The sequence below is a fragment of the Crinia signifera genome, chromosome 11 (genome assembly GCF_055691185.1).
Source record: "Crinia signifera chromosome 11, ASM5569118v1, whole genome shotgun sequence".
NCBI lineage: Eukaryota > Metazoa > Chordata > Amphibia > Anura > Myobatrachidae > Crinia > Crinia signifera.
The window spans coordinates 45,656,332-45,675,708 of NC_139227.1; the positions used below are offsets into that span (position 1 = coordinate 45,656,332).

The window sequence follows — 19,377 nt, forward strand, 5'->3', positions numbered from 1 at the left end:
AAAACAACTAAGGGGGGGGGGGGGGGGGGGGGGGGTCAGACATCATGTGACTTAAGTCTCCCGCTCCATGCAGGCATTCCCCTACCACCCCCGGACCTCCCTGTCCAGAGCAGATGCTCCCGGGGTTAGCACATGAGCATATTCAAGCATACACATGTGAAAACCCCCATAGTACACAACACTGTACAGAGAATATGGGTGTGGTATATTTTGTTAAGATGGTCATACTGTCGACATGATTGGTAGGTTCGGCATCCCTCCCTTGGCGAACCAGACAAACCCTCCCCGCCTAAGCGCCCCAGACAAACCCTCCCCGCCTAAGCGCCCCAGACAAACCCTCCCCGCCTTAGTGCCCCAGACTTAAGGTGCCCACACACTAGATAGATCTGTGATCTTGCACATAAATTAGCCTTGAAATCTTTTGTCCATCCTGGACAAAAGATTTCAGGCAAGCGCACATCTTCAAAGATTTATCTTAAGACCCCATGAGCGTTCCTATGGATCTTTTGCTAAATCTTCTAATCTTTCATGCAGCATGTAAGATCAGAACCGAAGATTTAGCGAAAGATCAGCGGGAGCGCGCATCCGATCGATATCAGCCAATTTGCGGCTGATTATCGGTAAAAATCGCGGTCGGAAATAGGAAAAAAAAATCGTTCTGGTGTGTGGGCACCTTTACCCTCCGCACTTAGCACCCCAGCCAAACCCTCCCCCCATAGCACTCCAGACTTACCCTTCCACCCACTTAGCACCCCAGACTTACCCTCCCCCGGGTTCACTTCCCTCTCCGAATGTTGACATTGTGTACACATTAATAAATTACAGCATAAATGATGACACCCCCAGGCTACTTTTAAAATCTAAAAAAGCCACCTGTCGCCCACTCTTCCCTGCATAACAATGGAGGGTCCCCTGAATCACCCCCAAGTAGACAGGACAATTTTCAAGATAGTTTTAATCTGCTGCCACAATTACTCACCTCTGAGCTTGTGCTACATCTGCAACACTGATTCTTGGTCACACAACGCACCAAGGTGACATATTACCTGATAACACAATGGTAGGATATCTCAGTAGCTGTGCACCATTCCACGTAAGGAAGCTATATTGTAGCCTTTATACACAATCTATCGGGCCTCGTACCGGTGTCTACTGGAACCATGGTTCTATTAAACTTTAACGGAACCTGAAGCATTAACTCTGTACACACGCATACAAGAACTTTTCTTGCTAGCTAGAGGACAGACCAAGTCATTACCTCCAAAGATACACTTGCTAAATGCAGCCACTCGAGCTTGACCTACACGTCTAGAAGACCACGGCAAGATACAACCTTGAGGGTATCTGATTAATCCTCCCCTTAACGCAAATTGTTTTTAAGAGATTTGTTAAACGTTAGAGCTGTAACTCTCAAAGTGCCTCGTGGCCAAATCTCTTCCACTTATATTTCACCCAGACGCCAGTCCGGACTTGAAATCACACTTCTACATCGTTCTAAGATTGGAAAGAATGCTGCCAAGACCTAGAATTCCGCAATAAGCGATCATTGGGGAGCATGGAGAGAACGGACCACAAAGTCACATTTTTCCTACATAAATACGAGAGAATGAGCGCCTTACAGAGAACTAAATCACCGTCTCCCGCTGTATTCTAGTTCCTCTCTATGCCCATTATCTCCGCCACTGCAAAAGAAGCTCAGGAACACCCAGTTCATATCGGACATAAAGCTGTTAAAAGTACGTCTTGTCATTTATTCAATACACCCGGGAGACTTTGGGAAATTGCTTCTTATTGTGAAAATGGAGATCTGTCAGTGTCACCCGCTACGTCCTGACAGCTAAACAAGTGCTGGAAATGTAACAAGTCTCCGTAAGAGCCAACTTAATCACTACCTTCCCGCTGCCGGAGGGAAGTGTGAGCTCCTAGACAGCGACCTTATTTATAGAGAAGCTGAGGAATAGATCTCAGCGCCTGCTCGTTGGGATAAGAGTGCTGTAGGTCAGGGCATTGATCCCCAGCAGACCTCCGATCCAGAGCTATGGACAGACCGAGTCGCACCAAGGACTATGAGCGGTTATAGAGGAAATGTTAGGAAGCTGCATTAATGGGACATTTGCATAGCCCGCTCTCACGTGCCGATTTACAAACACGACGACACCAATGAATACATTATCATTAAGATAATACAGGAGATTTTCCACCAGATTACATGTGTTCCGTAAACTCCCAAATTGCAGATTAACATTGAACGTGACATGTGTGGTCAGCACTTATAGATGCTGTGCAATGCGTAACACCCGGTACATCAGATTACACTGAAGTCATCATTACCTGTTACAGCCCACGTGTGGCCAGACTCTGACTGCAGCTGGAGCATCAGGTTACACAGACTCCATCAATATCAGGGACCGCTCACGTGTGGTCAGCATATCCCGTATAGTGTGCCATACGCAGAGGGGCACCATGCCCGAAGCATAGCAAGCCACGCTGTACACTTAGATGGTGTACCTGTGCTGACCTACTTCAGGTGTCAACCAAATGCATGTAGAGCTAAATTGGGTCGACCCAATGACCCATCCCCGATGGAGAAAAGGTACCAAACCAGTCAGTTCCTAACTGTCATTTTTCAAACATACTAACATGGCAGTTATGAGCAGATTGGCTGGAGCTTTCTCTTTCTCTGCAAGGCTTCGCACATCACCCCACAATCGTCTCTTCCTCGACAGCACAGCATTTGGCAGGACTTGAAGCAGTGTCAGCGCAGGATGCCGCGCGGCCCTGTCCCTAATAACACTCCGTGGCTGGCAGATCTGCTCTGGCGTGCCCCCCCATCTGCTGAGATGGCAGAAACCGATAAAGGATATTAAAAATGGATTGATAGGGTGGAGAACCAGGATGTTGTGAGCGCAATTTGAATAGACCAGAAAACTCAGATGAAAACGCACACAATGAAAGTAATTATTCCTCCGGCGTACGGCAACGAGACCTTTACACAATCTAGAAGCATCTGTCAGGCTAAACACTGAATAGCCGTCTTAATTACATTGAATACAAACCGCCTGTCCATTTAATACACAAGAGGTAACCGGCTTCCAGGCAGCTTTTGTTATAGGAGAAAATACTGTAATTAAGGATTTATAGAATAGATGATTAAATAAGGAACGCCTAACAGAATATTCAAAAACAACAAAAAAGTCTTAAATTTCTATCAGCAATTTGCATCCGTCTCCACTTCCAATTTGGTCCCGTACGTGTATGGGCAAGTCGGGCAGATTGAGGCTAGACCGCCAGCTATAAACAGAGCTCATACAACCATATCTTCCATCCATAGCGGTAAAACCAACCCTTATTGTTATAAAGATTCGATATTGTCATGCCACCTGAAATCAGCAACATAATTTCACGATCAACACCACATTTACTGCCCAGCTTTAATCTTCCGGCACAAATCTGAGTCCACTGCCACATATATATATAGTAAACAGCAGCCCTGAGATCTTATTTAACCAGTTTTTACACTAAACATTTTTGAACAGTACTAGCAAATGATCATTCTGTTTCCATAGGGGACACTGGTACTCTGGGGTATAGATGGTGAGTGGAACCTGGCACTTTAAAACTTCCTTGATTTGACTGGGCTCACCCTGTGTGTTGGGAGTGTGTCAGGTGTCTCCTATGAAATCGGAGCATAGAGGGATATAGTGAGAGAATCCCAGTCAAAATATAGGAAGACTGAGGCTTCACTCATCAACATCTATACCCTAAAGTCCCAGTGTCACCTATGGTTACACCATTCCTTTAGGCACCGTAATAAGCTCCAAGCTACACACAGCTACAGACCTAACCGTGTCGACATAATGACTGTTGACCAACATGTGGTCGACCCAATTATCACATTCACAATGAGCAATTGGTAGCAAAACAGCAAAGGTCCTAGGAGTGGACATGATGCTAAAAAGTTTCCCTCTGATCAACCACAATCTCTGCCTTTTTACACCGAGGAGGAATAGTTGGGCTCTTCGGAGGATACCACTCGTTAGAATGCCCAATGGTTAAAGTGAGAGCAGACAACATCTAAGAACATCTATACACTCCTAGACAAAAGCCATGTCTAGCAAAGTATGCGTAGAGCCGACATATCAGACATGCATGCACCAGCTATGAAGTCTCCCTGCAGAGCGTCACTGGCTGTAGGCAAAGGGTGCTGGACATTTTCCCGACAGTTGGGATCCCGACAGTCATTACCCAGAGGTCGGGATCCACACAGTCAAAACCCAGACACTCGAGGTCCCGACGGCCACCGGCTTTTCTACCTCTCGACATCACCAACCGGCGAATGTCCACCGCTTTGGACTCTGGGAGGAATACACGATGTAGATGTGTAAATGAGTGGGTGTTAAGTGAGATTTTGGCAGATTAAACATCCATCCCTGGTCTCGGAGAAATTGCGTTGCAATCGTCAGATGTTCCTGCAACTTCTCTGCAGATTCCGCCTTGAACAAGAGGTTGTCCAAGTATGGGATAATCACAATCCCCTTTAACCTGAGAGCCGCTGCCATGACAGCCATCACTTTTGTGAAAACTCTCGGTGCTGTGGACAGCCAGAAAGGTAGAGCCTGAAACTCCTATTGCGAAAGGCAGTAAAGATTGATCCTGTATGTCCACTGATGCTAGAAATTCTCCAGGTTCTATGCTTAAAAGCACTGACCTCAGAGATTCCATCCTGAAGTGGTCCACCCGCAGATGAAGGTTTAAAGACTTCAGGTTTAGAATGGGTCTGAAGGAACCGTCCGGTTTGGGGACTAAGAAAAGAATTTAATAAAATCCTTTCTTTCCTCCTGAGGCACCAGGATCACCACTCCCTTCACGAGAAGTGTCGTTGCCACCCACAAGAGGGCTTTTCGCAAGCGAGCTTCCTGTGGCAGGGGTGTTGGGAGAAATCTCTTTGGAGGAGGTCCCCTGAGATTGATCCTGGAAATGATGGAGAGAACACAAGGGTCCGGGATGGAGAGATTCCACACATCCCGGAACTGCAGGAGGCGACCCCCCACTCTGATCCTAGAGTCTCCGCTCCATCATGCTGAGGACTTATCCTCACTTTTGGACGGGTGCTTCTTCGCAAAGGCCCCGAAACGGGATTTGGGCTCCCTTCCTTTGCAAGAGGGAAACTTTCCCCTACCTGACAACCTCTACTGGACGCACCACCTCAAAAGGAGGAACGACATTATGGCCTAAATGCCCCAAACCTATACACTGAGTGCTTAGGTGTGGTGGGAAGGAAAGTGCTCTTTCCCCCCGTGGCTTGCTTGATAAGAGAATCCAGTTCTGCCCCAAAAAGAAGTTCTCCCTGAAAAGCCAATGCCTCTAGAGACTTCTTGGACTCACTGTCAGCTTCCCAAGCCTTAAGCCAGAGAGCTCTCCTAGCTGTCATGGAGGTGGCGGACACTTGGCACCTTCTTCACCAGCCTCACAAACATACTCTGCTGCACACTTCAGCTCTTCAGCCAAAGCAAATGCTTCTGTGTCAGGTTGGAGCTGAATACACAAGGCATCAGCCCACTTCATCATGGCCTTAGATACCCAAGCAGATGCAATAATCGGACGTAAGGTACAGCCCACGCCTTCAAACACAGCCTTAAGATAGCCTTCAATCTTTTTATCTACAGGGTCTTTGAAAGCAGTACCTCCCTGTACAGGCAAAGCAGTGGTTTTAGGACAACCTAGCAACAGGTGCATCCACCAGAGGGATCTTTTCCCACAATGTCACATGCTCCTCAGGCATGGGCTACATGTTTGCAAATCTCTTGGGCATGAGTAGCCTTTTATCAGGCATCTTCCATGGTTCCCCAAGTAATGCGATCATGCCCTCATGCAAGGGAAAAGTAACTGCATCCCTGCCCAGTTTCTTAAATACACCCTGAACTGGAACGTATCCTCATCTGAGAGATTTAATGTTTGTTTAACTGCTACAATCAAATCCTCAATACCAGGGACAGAAGACTCAAATCTTTCCCTCTGGTCCCAAAACGTATCTTCAGTACATTCCCCTTTATATTCAGACTCTAAATTAAGAAGGGGAGGCGTGGCTAGAGGGTGCCTAGGTGAAGTAACCTCAGGAGCCTAAAGCTGGCCATACATCAGAAAGATCGATCTTAAGATCGATTGCGCTCATGATTGTGTACAATTTCCCTTGAAATCCCCGGCAGTCCTTGGTGGTTTTTGGACACACAATCTACACACAATCGATCATACAATCAATCATACAATCCATCTACTGCATGATTGTGTACACAAGATGTGCACACAATCTGCATACAATCCATCTTACAATCAGTCATACAATCCATCTGCTGATTGATTGTATGATTATGTACATAAGATGTGCACACAATCTGCATACAATCCATCTTACAATCAGTTGAGATTGTATGATTGGGTACAATATCTTTCTGATGTATGGCCACCTTTAGATAACTGCTCCATGAAGGTATTCATTTTGTGGAGACACTGCGCAGTGTCCTGCATAACCTGCAATAAGGCAGGGTCCCCCTGAGATGGGGTAATAGAGCCCACAGAAGGTTGAGAGGAGGAAAAAGGCCTAGGAGACATAACAAGCTAATCGCTCTGCCTATTCAAAGCCTGTACTAAGGCATTCATAGATCTCCCCAAGGCAGCCACCCACGCAGGTTCAGGCTGCTCAGACCTCTGGGCTTGAGCCCCACTGGGCAGAGAGTCACAAACGGGGCACAAATCCCCCTGATCCATCTGCTCAATAGTTAATTTAACTCCGCAAAAACTGCAGTTAATTAACATGACAGACGCTCCCTCGCCAAGAGCAGCTGCACTACACCCTTCTGCCATGATAACACACAGTGCACAATGTCAGGCGTTTGTACAGAATAATATATATTCCAGTACTTATCTGTTTGCTGCAACGGACCCTCAGCGGTAACCAGGGGAAGCGCTGTCCAGGAGAAGCCTTCCACTCAGCTCTGCAGTGTGAAATCCTCCTTCAGCTCCGCAATGTGGAGAGAAAAGGCGCCCGAACAGAGTGCAGGAAGAGACCAAGTCTCTGCTTCAGCGGGGAGGGAAGCCTTTTGGCGCCTTCCCCCACTCAGCAGCTCCTACCAAGTGCTTCTCCTTTCTTCCAGTGTCTCCCCTCCATCTGGGACCACTTGGAAGCATCCAGCTGTGCTGGACTCCTGTAATAGGCATCAAATCCCTAAGGATTTCTGCCTATAAACCCGGTAAAATGACGGCGCCACAGCAGGGGGGGGTCCGTACCCCAAGATCCCCCCCTAAGCAGGGAGCCGGTTCAGGACTCACCTCAGGGCCCAAGAAACCTCCCATTATGGAAGTTAAAGCGATGTACAGAGAGGGCAGACAGCGTCTCTCTGCACACAGTGCTGACGGGACGCGCTTCTGTCAGCGCCTCTGCTGGGCTCTCAGTGTAAACAAACTTCCTCTGGAAGTTTCACACTGTAGCCTGTCACTAAGAGATAAAAAAAAAAAAACACCTAGCTACTCTACAAACTACTGCAGCCCGCAGCCAGTCAGCACAGGACCCACTCCAGTGGGCACCTAAAACGAACTGAGGAATGCTGGGATGCAGAAGGGAGGAGCCTGCCTCTCAAACAAGTTAGCATAGGTGCCTTGCTCCTGCGGACCCTCCTACATCCCATGGTTATGTGGCACCCCAGCCTATTTCTAGAGAGTCCCAGCAGCGGGACCTTAGGGGTAATGCCCGGATCATTTGGGGCGCGCAGAAACGTCCCCAGGCTGAGTGACAGCACTGGAGGACGAATAGGAGAAAGGAGGAAGTGAGGAGAGGCGGATGCGGAGAGGGATCAGAGGTCCCAGCACGGAGAGGAGCAGCGCGCGTGGCGGGGAGAAGGACGAAGAGAGACATGGCAGAGAGCAGCTGGGAATGAGAGAGGAGCCCGGCTGACGGAAGACGGGAGAGAGCCGCCGCCTCCAACCGACAGTGACCTGCCTGGGAAAGATGCGGAAGTGACAGCCCGGCGCGAGAGGGGAGAACAGGAGCCCCAGATACCCGGGCAGCAGCAGCGCGACGTGGCGGGACCGGAGAGAGCGCCTGAGTGTGGCAACGCTGCAGTAGCAGCGCCCACACTAGTGTGCCCTCCGCCGCCGAAGAGATTCAGCAGCCAGCCAGGCGGACGCCAGGCAGCAGCATCGTGACGGGCAGGAGCCTGCAACTGCCTCCGGCCACCAGGTACCGTCCACTGTGCCCCAGCAGAACCCCACTGTGCCCCAGCAGAACCCCACTGTGCCCCAGCAGAACCCCACTGTGCCCACAAATCCTGGGTAGCCCACTTTGACTAAGATACTGGGTAACCAGGGAGCCTGTTTGGCCCATACTCTCACCTTTGACGACCGACGTGGGACCTTACTGTATGTTACCCTACTCGCCAACCCTCCAGCCGTGTGATAGGGGTTCTTATGACCCAGTGAGGCACTCTAACGGAGTACCCGCACATGTACCCTCTATTGTGTTGTGGGAGCATTCCCCTCGTGCTTTGCCCCGGCACGTGGAGAGACAGCTCCATCTTGTGGCCCAAGTTTAGGTTGCAAGGGGTGCTTGATTAAATTACTAGAAGGATCCAGTAACTGTTATTCTGCCCAGGGACAGTATTCTGGACTTCACCCTAAGAAGAGTGTTCATCTAACCCTGTGTTTTATTGTGTCTATTATATGTTATGTGACCTGTTGCTATTGGTGTTTTAAATGTATAGTATGTCAGTGTACTCAGTAGATATACGTATCAGATGCCGAGGGTTATTCATTGTTAATTGCATAGCGAGTGAGTATGCTGTCACCTGTAAGGACCCAGTTGGCGGTTGACAGGATCAGTCTACCCACTCCCCAGTATACTGGAGGTTTACGTGAGAGTGGTACTAGAGTTTATTGACCCCATAGGGGTGGTAGTCCGCAAGGCGGATCTGATTGGTTACTAGATCTGTAAATTGTTCAAAATACTTTTTGTCGCTCACATGCCTATTGATTATTTGCGTCTTCTTTGCACTAAATAAAACATAAGCGGTTGTACCTGCTGGGCGCCTTGCTTGAGTCCCTGGGTGGTGTGTTCTCTACGGCCGACACGGCGAAGAACCGGCGTGGAACCAAGAGTATCCAGCGACTCAAGGTAAAACATACACCCCTGCCGTTGGCGTGTCACAGTTAGCTGTGTCACAAGGATGGACGACTGAGAAATAGATTCTACGAGCAAATATGGCAAATTCGCTCACCACTTACTGTATAGATATATTTGTATAGTTAATAGGTCTATTTATAGAATGATATCTATATATCCTATATAATAATAGCCAAACCCTGCTCCTCACCTCTATGGTGTGTCAGTGGCCAGTAGGTGGTGCCTGACAAAGCCCTGTTTGGGTAAACACACATCCCTACACACCTTAGCATGACAGAGTCCCGGTTGCCAGCAGGTCCACAATTGTGGACAGGCTGGTGACTAATATATCTACACACAAAGAGTGTGTATTTCTTTTGATAATTGTATATACTGTAAAAGCTTTATCGATGTGTCGCGTCTAAAAAAAGTGCCCTTCCCCTTCCGCACTAAAATGTGCCCTGCCAGCAATCAGCCCCCTGCCCTTGCAGAATCCTAGAGTGGGCACTAAGTACCGCCCGCATTGTGCCAGATATAACCTTTCAGCCTTATAACAATAGGCTGTAGGATGATGAATTGAATGCTGAACTGAAAGTGCATTTCTATGGTGTAACAATAGGAGGAGGAAAGGCGAGCACATTCATGTCACCATTATGTGTCATCTGTAAAATCTCGTTACCTATCCACATAAGAGCAGCTGTTGGAAGGGGCTCAATGCCGGCATCGGCGACAGCTAGGATGGAGAACGCTGCACACGATGTGATACACCCTACTGAGGTGACTCATACAGCTACAGGGTAGTGTAGGTAGGAGTACAGCAAACCATTGCATGCATTGGATCGACCACAGAAGGTCAACAGGCCTTAGGTCAACACCTGAAATAGGTCGAATTGGGTAAAGACGACAGGATCAGAAGGTTCTGGTGGAATCGATGCAATAAAGAATACAGTAACTATCCTTATGTATCAATGCCTATTTCCCTATAGATTGTAAGCTTTCGAGCAGGGCCCTCCTACCTTTTATCTGTCTGTAAATACCCTGTTTGTTTTATCACTGTCTCATTTGTAAAGCGCAACGGAATATGCTGCGGTATATAAGAAACTGTTAATAAATAATAAATAAATGGACAGAGTCTAAGTCAGGGGTGGACAAACCTGTCCTCAAGATCTACCAACGGTGCATGTTTTCCAGGCAACCTGTGGATCTGTAGTAGGAATGAATGCAGCTGGTTTGAAAATGTGACCGTTAGTATTGACTACCGCTGTGCACCAGCTAGGTGATCTGGAAAACATGGACCGTTGGTAGATCTCGAGGACCGGTTTGGCCACCCCTGGTCTAAGGGGTAGATCCTATTAGCCGTGAATAATTCACAAGTGCAAATCATCACGGCACCAGATGCACTTTACAGCCGATGGAATTTGCCAAAAAAGGGCAGCGAGCAATTTTGAGCTAATTTTCCTTCAAAGGGTGAGAAATCGTTGGAACGGCACCTCGCACCCGTAGCAATTAATAGGATCGAACCCTAAGTGTACTGCATCCCGTCGCTGTGCTCGGCACACTATTTTATTCTCCAATTACGCCGTAGTGGATGGTGGGCATGAAATCCGCCCATGGCGACACGTCTGCGCCCAAAAAAAAAAAGTGAAAAACTTATGTCAACCTTGACTGTGGACATTCTCATTGATGACCTAATGCTTGGGTCGTCCTTCTGACCTGTCGACCTATTTCAGGTGTTGACCTAAGGCAGTGGTAGCCAACCCTAGCCCTCGAGAGCTACCAACAGTTCACATTTTCCAGACAACCTAGCTGCTGCACTCATTAATCACTGACACATTTTAAAGGATCCACAGATGGAGCTAATTAGCTCACTTGTGATTCTGTGAGGAGACCTGCAAAACATGCACTGTTGGTAGCTCTCGAGGACTAGGGTTGGCTACCCCAGTCCTCAGGCATAAGGCCTGTCAATGGAGCATCATTCATCACTCATAACGTATCACGTGTTCGTAAATCAACTCCTTATGTGGATACCTATTGGCATCATTCAAAACACTGGCATACATACCATACCATACCCAATAACACGGGCTCCACTCCAGAACAATATAAAATCTTATTACATACATAGACAACTTCTTTAGCCCATTCACCTAACTATATTCTTCTCGTGCTTGCGTGGGTTTCCTCCGGGTACTCCAGTTTTCTCCCACAATCCAAAAATAAACAGGTAGACCAATTGGCAACCAACAAAAATTAACCCTAGAAGGTCTGTGTGTGCACATGTGGTAGGCAACATAGATTGTAAGCTCCACTGGGGCAGGGACTGGTGTGATTGTTCAACTCTACTCTGTAAAGCGCTGCGGAACATGTGTGCGTTATATAACAAACTGTTAATAAATAAATAATTAACTTAGTAATGCAATATCATACATACATTACTTTATTATATTTACTTAGTACATGCATCCCAGTAATGCATTGTACTTCGCACTGTGCGCTTCACTGCACTCAACTCTCCTCTCATAACTCCCATGTATCACAAGCCCCCCACAGGTCTGTGTCCGCACCTCTATAGAAATCCATCAACTGGACATCAAGTTACCACAAATAATAACTCTAATGGTGTGTACGCACTGTGAGATTCCCTTGCTATTCGAGTGCTATGCAATCTTTGCTATCTCTGTACTTTTTACATACAATCTGCATTAGATTTGCACTACATGGTCATTGCTGCTCTGTGTATCTGGGTTTCGATTTGTGCTGTCACAGGAGTGCGCATCGGGATCGCAAGGTAAAAAACCTGTGCGATCTGCATACGATCTGCATGCGATTTGGAATATATAATCAAAATGTAATGTCAAATCTCACCATGTGTACACAGCATAAGAAAGATCACAGCAACACAGAATATTACAGTTTCAGGACGTAAGGGGCGGAATGAAGGAAAGCGGGAAGGGTCATACAAAAGCATAACAGATACCCGAGAATTCCATTACAAAGACGGGGGATGTTTGCGTACAAAGTACATTTCTATTTGAAACTAGGTTCATTAAGGAATGAACCTCATGTCAGCAATTGTAGTATTTATCAGCATTATCGTATAGTTATATTAGACCAGGCATCGCCAAACTGTGGCCCTCCAGCTGTTGTGAATCTAAAAGTCCCATCATGCCTTGCCACAGTTTTGCTATTAGGGAATGCTAAAACAATCGCAAGGCATGCTGGGATGTGTAGTTTCACAACAACAACTGGCCATGTCCTCTTCTGTTTGGGGTTTGATAATAAGAATCTTATTAAAACCATGGTTATTTTATAAATTCTACAATGTCACAGTGCCCCCAGTGGCCATATGATGATTAACCTAATCCAATGCTTGCTTTGGTTAGACAGGCAATACCTTTGAGTACAGCATCTCTCTGGGCAGTGACTTGCAGCACCAGCAAACAGCACCGTAGAACAATTACCACTGTGGTGAAACCACTGAGCACTGCTTCACACAATAAGAAAACATCTGTAATCCAGAACCGAGTTAGAAATGCAAATTTACCAAGTACTGCTGATCGTGGTCATCCGACCGCAAAAGGTGAATAAACCGCCCAACGAGCGCCTGCTCATCTGCAAAGTCTTCTGGGTCGGGGTCTTCTGCCGGTTGGTCTGGCTGGTCCTGGATGAGTGTTGATACCAAGTTCATGATGGCATCCACCTGAGAAAATGCAGAGAAGGATATATCCCAGTGAAGATACTCAGTGGGGGTATCATAGGGTCGACATGCATTGGGTGGACCACTGAAGGTCAACATGAGCCAAGGTAGACACATGGGAAGGTCGACATATCATTAGGTTGACATGGGGTTTTTCACAGGTTTTTTTTTACCCGAATGTTGACGCAGTCAACATAGACACTGAAGTGCGGTGCTGCACTCGCCATACTTTGGGCACGATGCCTCGGCACACTATTTTATTCTCCCAACACGATCTCTTGGATGGTAAGGTGTGAAATACAACCTGTTGGCACATGGCTCAAAAATAAGTGAAAAAACCCCATGTCGACCTTTTGATGGTTGATCTAGCCCATGTCGACCTTCAATGGTCAACCCAATCACCATATACTCTCAGTAGATAGAAGGGCATTTCTAGGTGAAGGGCAGCAGGGCTTGGTGTAATGGTTTGTATATTGGGTTCAATCTCTTACCTCAGCCCTGTGTTGAGTTTGTATGTTCTCTATGTGTGTGGGTGGTAGACGTTCTCCTACAATCCAAACTATATTCTCTCGCTTTAAGAAGTCAGGCAATGGTCTATGGGGGTTATTCAGACCTGAACTCTGCTCTGATAAATTGCAGATCCCTGCGACCAGCCAGACTGAAATCTCTCCCTGTGCAAGCCTGAGAATAGTTTAGCGTGGCTTAAGCTGGATCGGTGATTCGCTGCAAATCCATCCGCAAGCCACACACACTGTTGAATGGTTTTCCCAGTGTGTGCAGTCTGTGCGTAGCCCAGGACTTACTCAGCGGCTGCAATAGAATCAGGCTGATCGGGGGCGGAGCTGACATCACATGACTTCCCCTCCCACACCTGGCCATGCCTGCGTTATCCCTGACACTCCCAGATAACAGCCTCTCACTATGGAACGATTCCCCCAAGTGTGTGCAGCCCAGGACTTACTCAACGGCTGCGATAGAATCAGTCCGAGGGGCACTATGGGCTTTACGCATGCACCGTGTATCAAATCGCCGTTCTGCAAACTGCAGCCATGTAGCATATCAGTTACAGGCTGACTGGCAGGTGGTTTATCACTTCTCAAGCTTAGTACATCTGGCCCCATGAGGGAACTGGTATTTGTGACTCTCTAACATGAAAGCTAGGGCCTTGAACGCTGAGGTTGGATAAGCGGACTCTGAGGCTGATTCAGTATCGCTCATATCAATCCAAATTCGGCCCCAGACCCGATGGTCTGAGTTTACGCATTTGTATTCTTGCGCAGTTACACACTTGCCGAGCCATTCGACGAGGCTTGCCCGTGGGAACACTAAGCATTTTATGGGCATCCGCCATGAAAATGCTGGGGCGTTCCCATGGGTATGCGGAAGGTCTCATTTTTGCTTTATACACAGAGAATACAATCAACAGAAAAAGTTAGTGAAAAGTTGGGACAATGAAATGTAGAAGGTCAGCGGATGGGTATCAGAGGGGGCGGCTGTTACCTGTTCCTGGGAGCCAACCTCTGTGTTGTACTCTAAGGCGCTGCTCAGTACGTAGCAGCTCATACTTTTCCTGGACTCGTAATCAAAGTACTCGAAGAGCGGGTGGAAGTGTTTGAGCTTCAGCACAGTCAGGATGTTATTGTAAGTGTCCACCGGGATCTTCAGAAGCCTGGTCAGCTCTTTGGAGACGGCGCTGCTCGTGGCTATGCTGAAAAGAGAGACAGCTTGGGTTACAGGTCGCTCTTGGCCCGGATTAGATTCCTCCTTAGCTGCGATGCCATTTGTAATACCGGGGATCTGCACTGTACATATTGAATCCTCTAGCAGTAAGAATACAAGTCCCTTTGGTGAGGTTCGTTAAACTAAAACTTGACATTTAGGAAGGTCTCGTGGAGGATATAAAAGTGAAGAATCGCTGTACAATCATGTTTCCAATGCCACACGGAATTAGGAAGAGGTGAGAAACTGACATTATAAATGGTCTAAGCCGCCGCGGTGTTATTAAAAATGTTATTTCATAAATGGCTTTTTAACAAACCGGAGAAAGAGGACAAAATGTACAATTCTAATTAAATGAAGGTGATTTATTTCCCCAGACCCTAATGTCTCCTCATACAGAATTATTATTATACAGGATCTGCCTCACACTCCACAATGATGATATAAAAGGTCAACAGGACAGTGTTTAGGTCAACAGTCTATAAGTCGACACCAAATAGTCAACATGGACATAGTGAAAAGGTCTAACACACACACAAAGATATATGGAAAAATAAAGAGTCGGGAAGCCATAGGAAGAGCGGATATCTCTGAGGAGAGGCGCCAATGACCTACACAGTGCGGGTAACAGAGGACCGCACACAAGGACATGAGGGGAGGGGCTGTGGGATCATACACGAGGGGGGATGGGGCTGTGGGGTCATACACAAAGACATGAGGGGAAGGGGGGCTGTGGGATCACACAAACAAGGGCATGAGGGCGGATGGGCTGTGGGGTCATACACGAGGGCACGAGGGGGGATGGGGCTGTGGGATCTTACACGAGGGCACGAGGGGGGATGGGGCTGTGGGATCATACACAAGGGCATGAGGGGAAGGGGGGCTGTGGGATCACACACACAAGGGCACGACGGGGAAGGGGCTGGTGGATCGCAGGCAAGGACATGAAGGGGGCCCTGAGAACCACAAACCCCTCCCTGTAAAACATTGTCTTACGGGTCCGATTTTTGTACTTTGTGTGCAATGTGTAAACCTGTGAATGACCATTGCTTAATGCAAACACTTGATCATTATGCACCTTACTTAAGGGGTGCAATAAAGGCCTGACACGCACTCGCAGCATTAGTCTCCTATTCATTATGGTTACTCAGGGCAACCACTGAGCCGTCCAGGTTCTGCTCTTGCAGCACACACATGACAGGGGAACACTAGTTAAAAGAGTTACCTAAGCAACGAGTAGTCATCCCTGGCATTACAGCACAATTGTGGCATAAAGTGTGTACCGAGGACTCCGAGCAGCAGTACAGCAGCCTACAGTAGTGCAGCAAAAAATAAAACATAAAAAAAAGGGAAAAATAAATCCTGGCGACCTTTTTATGTGTCAACCATCGCCATGTTGACCATTTGTCAATGTCAATCTATTAACTGTCTACCTAAACATGGTCTGTGAGCCATCCAGATGGGTGTGGATCTTTTATCGACCACACTTAGGTCGACAGTCATTACGTCGACACCGTTGGGTCGACAGGCGACAAAGTGGACAGGGTTCTAGGTCAACATGGGTGAAGGTCGACCGGTGTCTAGGTCGACGTGGGACAGGGTCGACACATGCGTTAGGTCGACATGGGTTTTTTCACTGTTTTTTTACCCGAATGTCGACACATTCGACATGGATACAGTTGGATACACATTCAACATGGATACAGTTGGAAGTGACATTTATATGTCATGAATGTCTGTTTGGCTAGATTCAAAACTAGGTCTGTATTATGTAATCCCCGACAAGATGTGAATTAGAATCTGGTCTGCCTGGTTCTAGCCCTGGAAACAGACAAGTGGGCCAGCAATGTGTCAGCTTCTTGGGATAAACTCTAGGCAGGTTGAGGAATCATATCTCCTACCAAAACGTCCTTTATCAGAGTGACAGGAGTTTAGTGGTCCCAGAAATAGCATCGTTTGTATCTACACAGGTTTCAGTGAGCACAAAAGGAACAGTCTTGCTCCGGTCTCTTGGGAGAATGCGAGCTACTGAGGAAGGAGTGCTTTGTGGGACTATAAGGATCAGAATGACACTGCTGGTTGTTGGCTTCAAGTAAGTAGCTTCATGCTAGGAGTGGTCCACTCTTCTGCTTATAGCAAGTCTCCCCTCTCCCAGAGAACACCTAATACCTCAGAGTATACACAGGACGCATTCCCGGCCATTTGCACTGATTCCAGTGTGCAACAAAGATGTAGTCAGACAGCCAACTACATCCTGCCTTCCCCTGCCGCAGCCAAATAAACAGTGCAGGCGTCTAGTCAAAAATATTGCTACTTGTTTCCTATACTTTACTCTTTTCTAATGCCATATTTCTCATCCCTAGAACTTCAATAGTTTTACACGGATATACCTGGTAAGACAATATAGCTTTAACACTGCTATACATTGGGGACAATTCAAAATGTTCTTCTTCCTTAACTTTCAATGTTCAAATATCTGTTCATTTGTTTCTTACCTAATAAAAACAGATTACAAAAACAAAACATTCTTGCTGGCACTGTCTATTTGGCCATGCGATAGGGACGCCGCAGGGCTGCGCATCGCTATCGCCTGCTGTATACACATGGGGCCATTCAGGCAAACCTTCTACACGATTTTGACGATATAGTCAAAATCGCTTAGAAGAATCGCCCCATGTGTATATGGCTTAAGATTATTTAGGTTTTCTGACTTTCCTCTTTATTCACTTGAAGTCGCTACATTTCTTAATAAATACTAAAATCCATCAGAGTTACCCCTGTTCTCTATGAACTCACATGCCAGGAGAGCCCAATGCTAAACACATGTAATACCTGTGAATTTATAAGTGTGATATAGACGTATGGTGATCACAATAGCGCTATTTAATAATCTTCGTGGTGGCAGCTCGACAGAAAACCACACGTATCAGCGTATCTGACCTCAAGTTGGGGTGCGAATTGTGACAATATATTAAGTGTAACAAATTGCTTCATCTTTAAGCAACACAGTATGCAAAACGAGCCTCTCTTTCCAGTTGCAGATTCACGCCGAACACCTTTTACATAACACCGTTTCCGCTCTTTGAAGGATATATGAAGGAATGAGCGACATATTGCTCCCGTCTTTATTTACATCAAACTAGATTGCTAGCATTATCGCCAGGTGTATACTCGGATTTATGAACACTGTGCTTGATCTGATATAGAGTGACCATACTACATACAGCACAACACAGACACCTGACACGCCGCATACCGCCCGCTCCCAATCAGACGGATATGAAGTCCATTAATAAAAAACTCCTCTAACTTCTGCATGAATTAATAAACTGAACAGTAACGCAACAGTTTGAAACAGTTCATTCGGTTTTCAGAGTCAACACACAATAGACAAAAGGGGAGGGGGAAAGAAAACACAAAAGAGCACACAAATTTGACTGACAAAGTGCAAGTTGCTGCAAATAAAACACACATTGTCCATTTGAAGGCCAGCACCGCTAATAATGCGACAGCGGAGAACAATTCATTCACAACATCAAGGCCGAACACAAGACAATCGCTTCTCTTTCAACTGAGTCCTTCAGCAACTTTTTCCTCTGCAAAGTCTATTATTTACATGTACTCACTGCTCAAGGTTAAGCTTGTTAAAGATTTCCACCGTCGTCTCCAGCACTTTATCAACATAATCCACCCGGTCAGGATAGCACTTCATGGCCAAGTTAATGAGAGACACTTGCAAAGACACCACGTCTTCCGAGGGCATGTCCTGCCGAGACTGCGTGCGCCAGGAGAAGACGAACAAGGAGCGGGGTCAGAATAATAATGATGATACTGACACACACGAAGCATACATCAAAGTAGGAATACATTATTTCCACGTCCTCAAATGCTTTACCGACGGTTATTGTAAAGAAACAAAGGACATAATGGATATAAAAAAAATTAAAAAAAAGATAAAATGAAAAACAAGATACTTAAAAATATACATTTAAAATTCATATAAAAAGATAATAAAAAAGCTTAAAATTAAAAAAATATATATATGTGTGTATAAAAGATATTTTAAAAACAAATGTCACATATGGATGTTGCCGTGTAAACCTGAAACCAACATGAAGACACCTGTGTATAATCAAAGATATTATCATTGAATGCCCATGTTGGAGTAGATTTTCTTTTTTCCATTGGAGGCTAACGTGTTTTCATTCTTCCTATCGAGGGCCAATGTGTTTTATTCTTTTCTGCCAGGTCTAATGCAATTTTATTTTTTCATGTGTTTTTATCTTGTGTGTGCCAATGTGTTATTTGGGGCCATCTTGCTATTCATTTCCAGACTGCGGTTGATGTTTTATTTATTTTCTTGCTGGGGAAACCAATTGGTTTGCATTTTGTTTGTGGAGGACAATATGCATGTTTGTTTCCTGTGGAGGTTAAGGAGTTATTTTTTTCTTGAGCTGTTTTTCAGACTCAGATGCGTGAGTACAGACTCAGATGCGTGCACCAAGAAGTGTCTTAGAAAAATGTTTGGCATTACTTAGCGGTTACAGGGGGTTGGCTAATCAGACAAAGATATAACGTAACAGATAGCATCTATAAAGCTTATTTAATTGAGGTTAAAGTGACGTGGGATGTGAAATAGTTATTCACAGGAATATGGAAGCTGGCAGTGAGCAACTTCTAAACAAATATCTGAGTACTGTATATGCTACTTTCTGATATCTGAAGATGTCAACGTAGGCAATGTGCCGCCCTCCCACTGCTGTGGAACTATTGTCCACCGATTCAGCACCCCTTGACAGAACATAAGTGG

At 46.3% G+C, this 19,377-nt stretch overlaps 1 protein-coding gene across 1 annotated transcript in view; it reads right to left on the reverse strand.

Annotated features, from left to right (window-relative positions):
- Positions 1-19,377, reverse strand: part of VPS35 (VPS35 retromer complex component) — an 80,683-nt gene that overhangs the window by 14,397 nt on the left and 46,909 nt on the right. The window contains exons 10-12 of the mRNA XM_083164914.1: positions 18,194-18,342; positions 14,349-14,556; positions 12,696-12,851 (exon numbers count right to left, since the gene is read on the reverse strand). Coding sequence (XP_083021040.1) covers positions 12,696-12,851; positions 14,349-14,556; positions 18,194-18,342 — 513 coding nt within the window. The remainder of the gene's footprint in view (positions 1-12,695; positions 12,852-14,348; positions 14,557-18,193; positions 18,343-19,377) is intronic.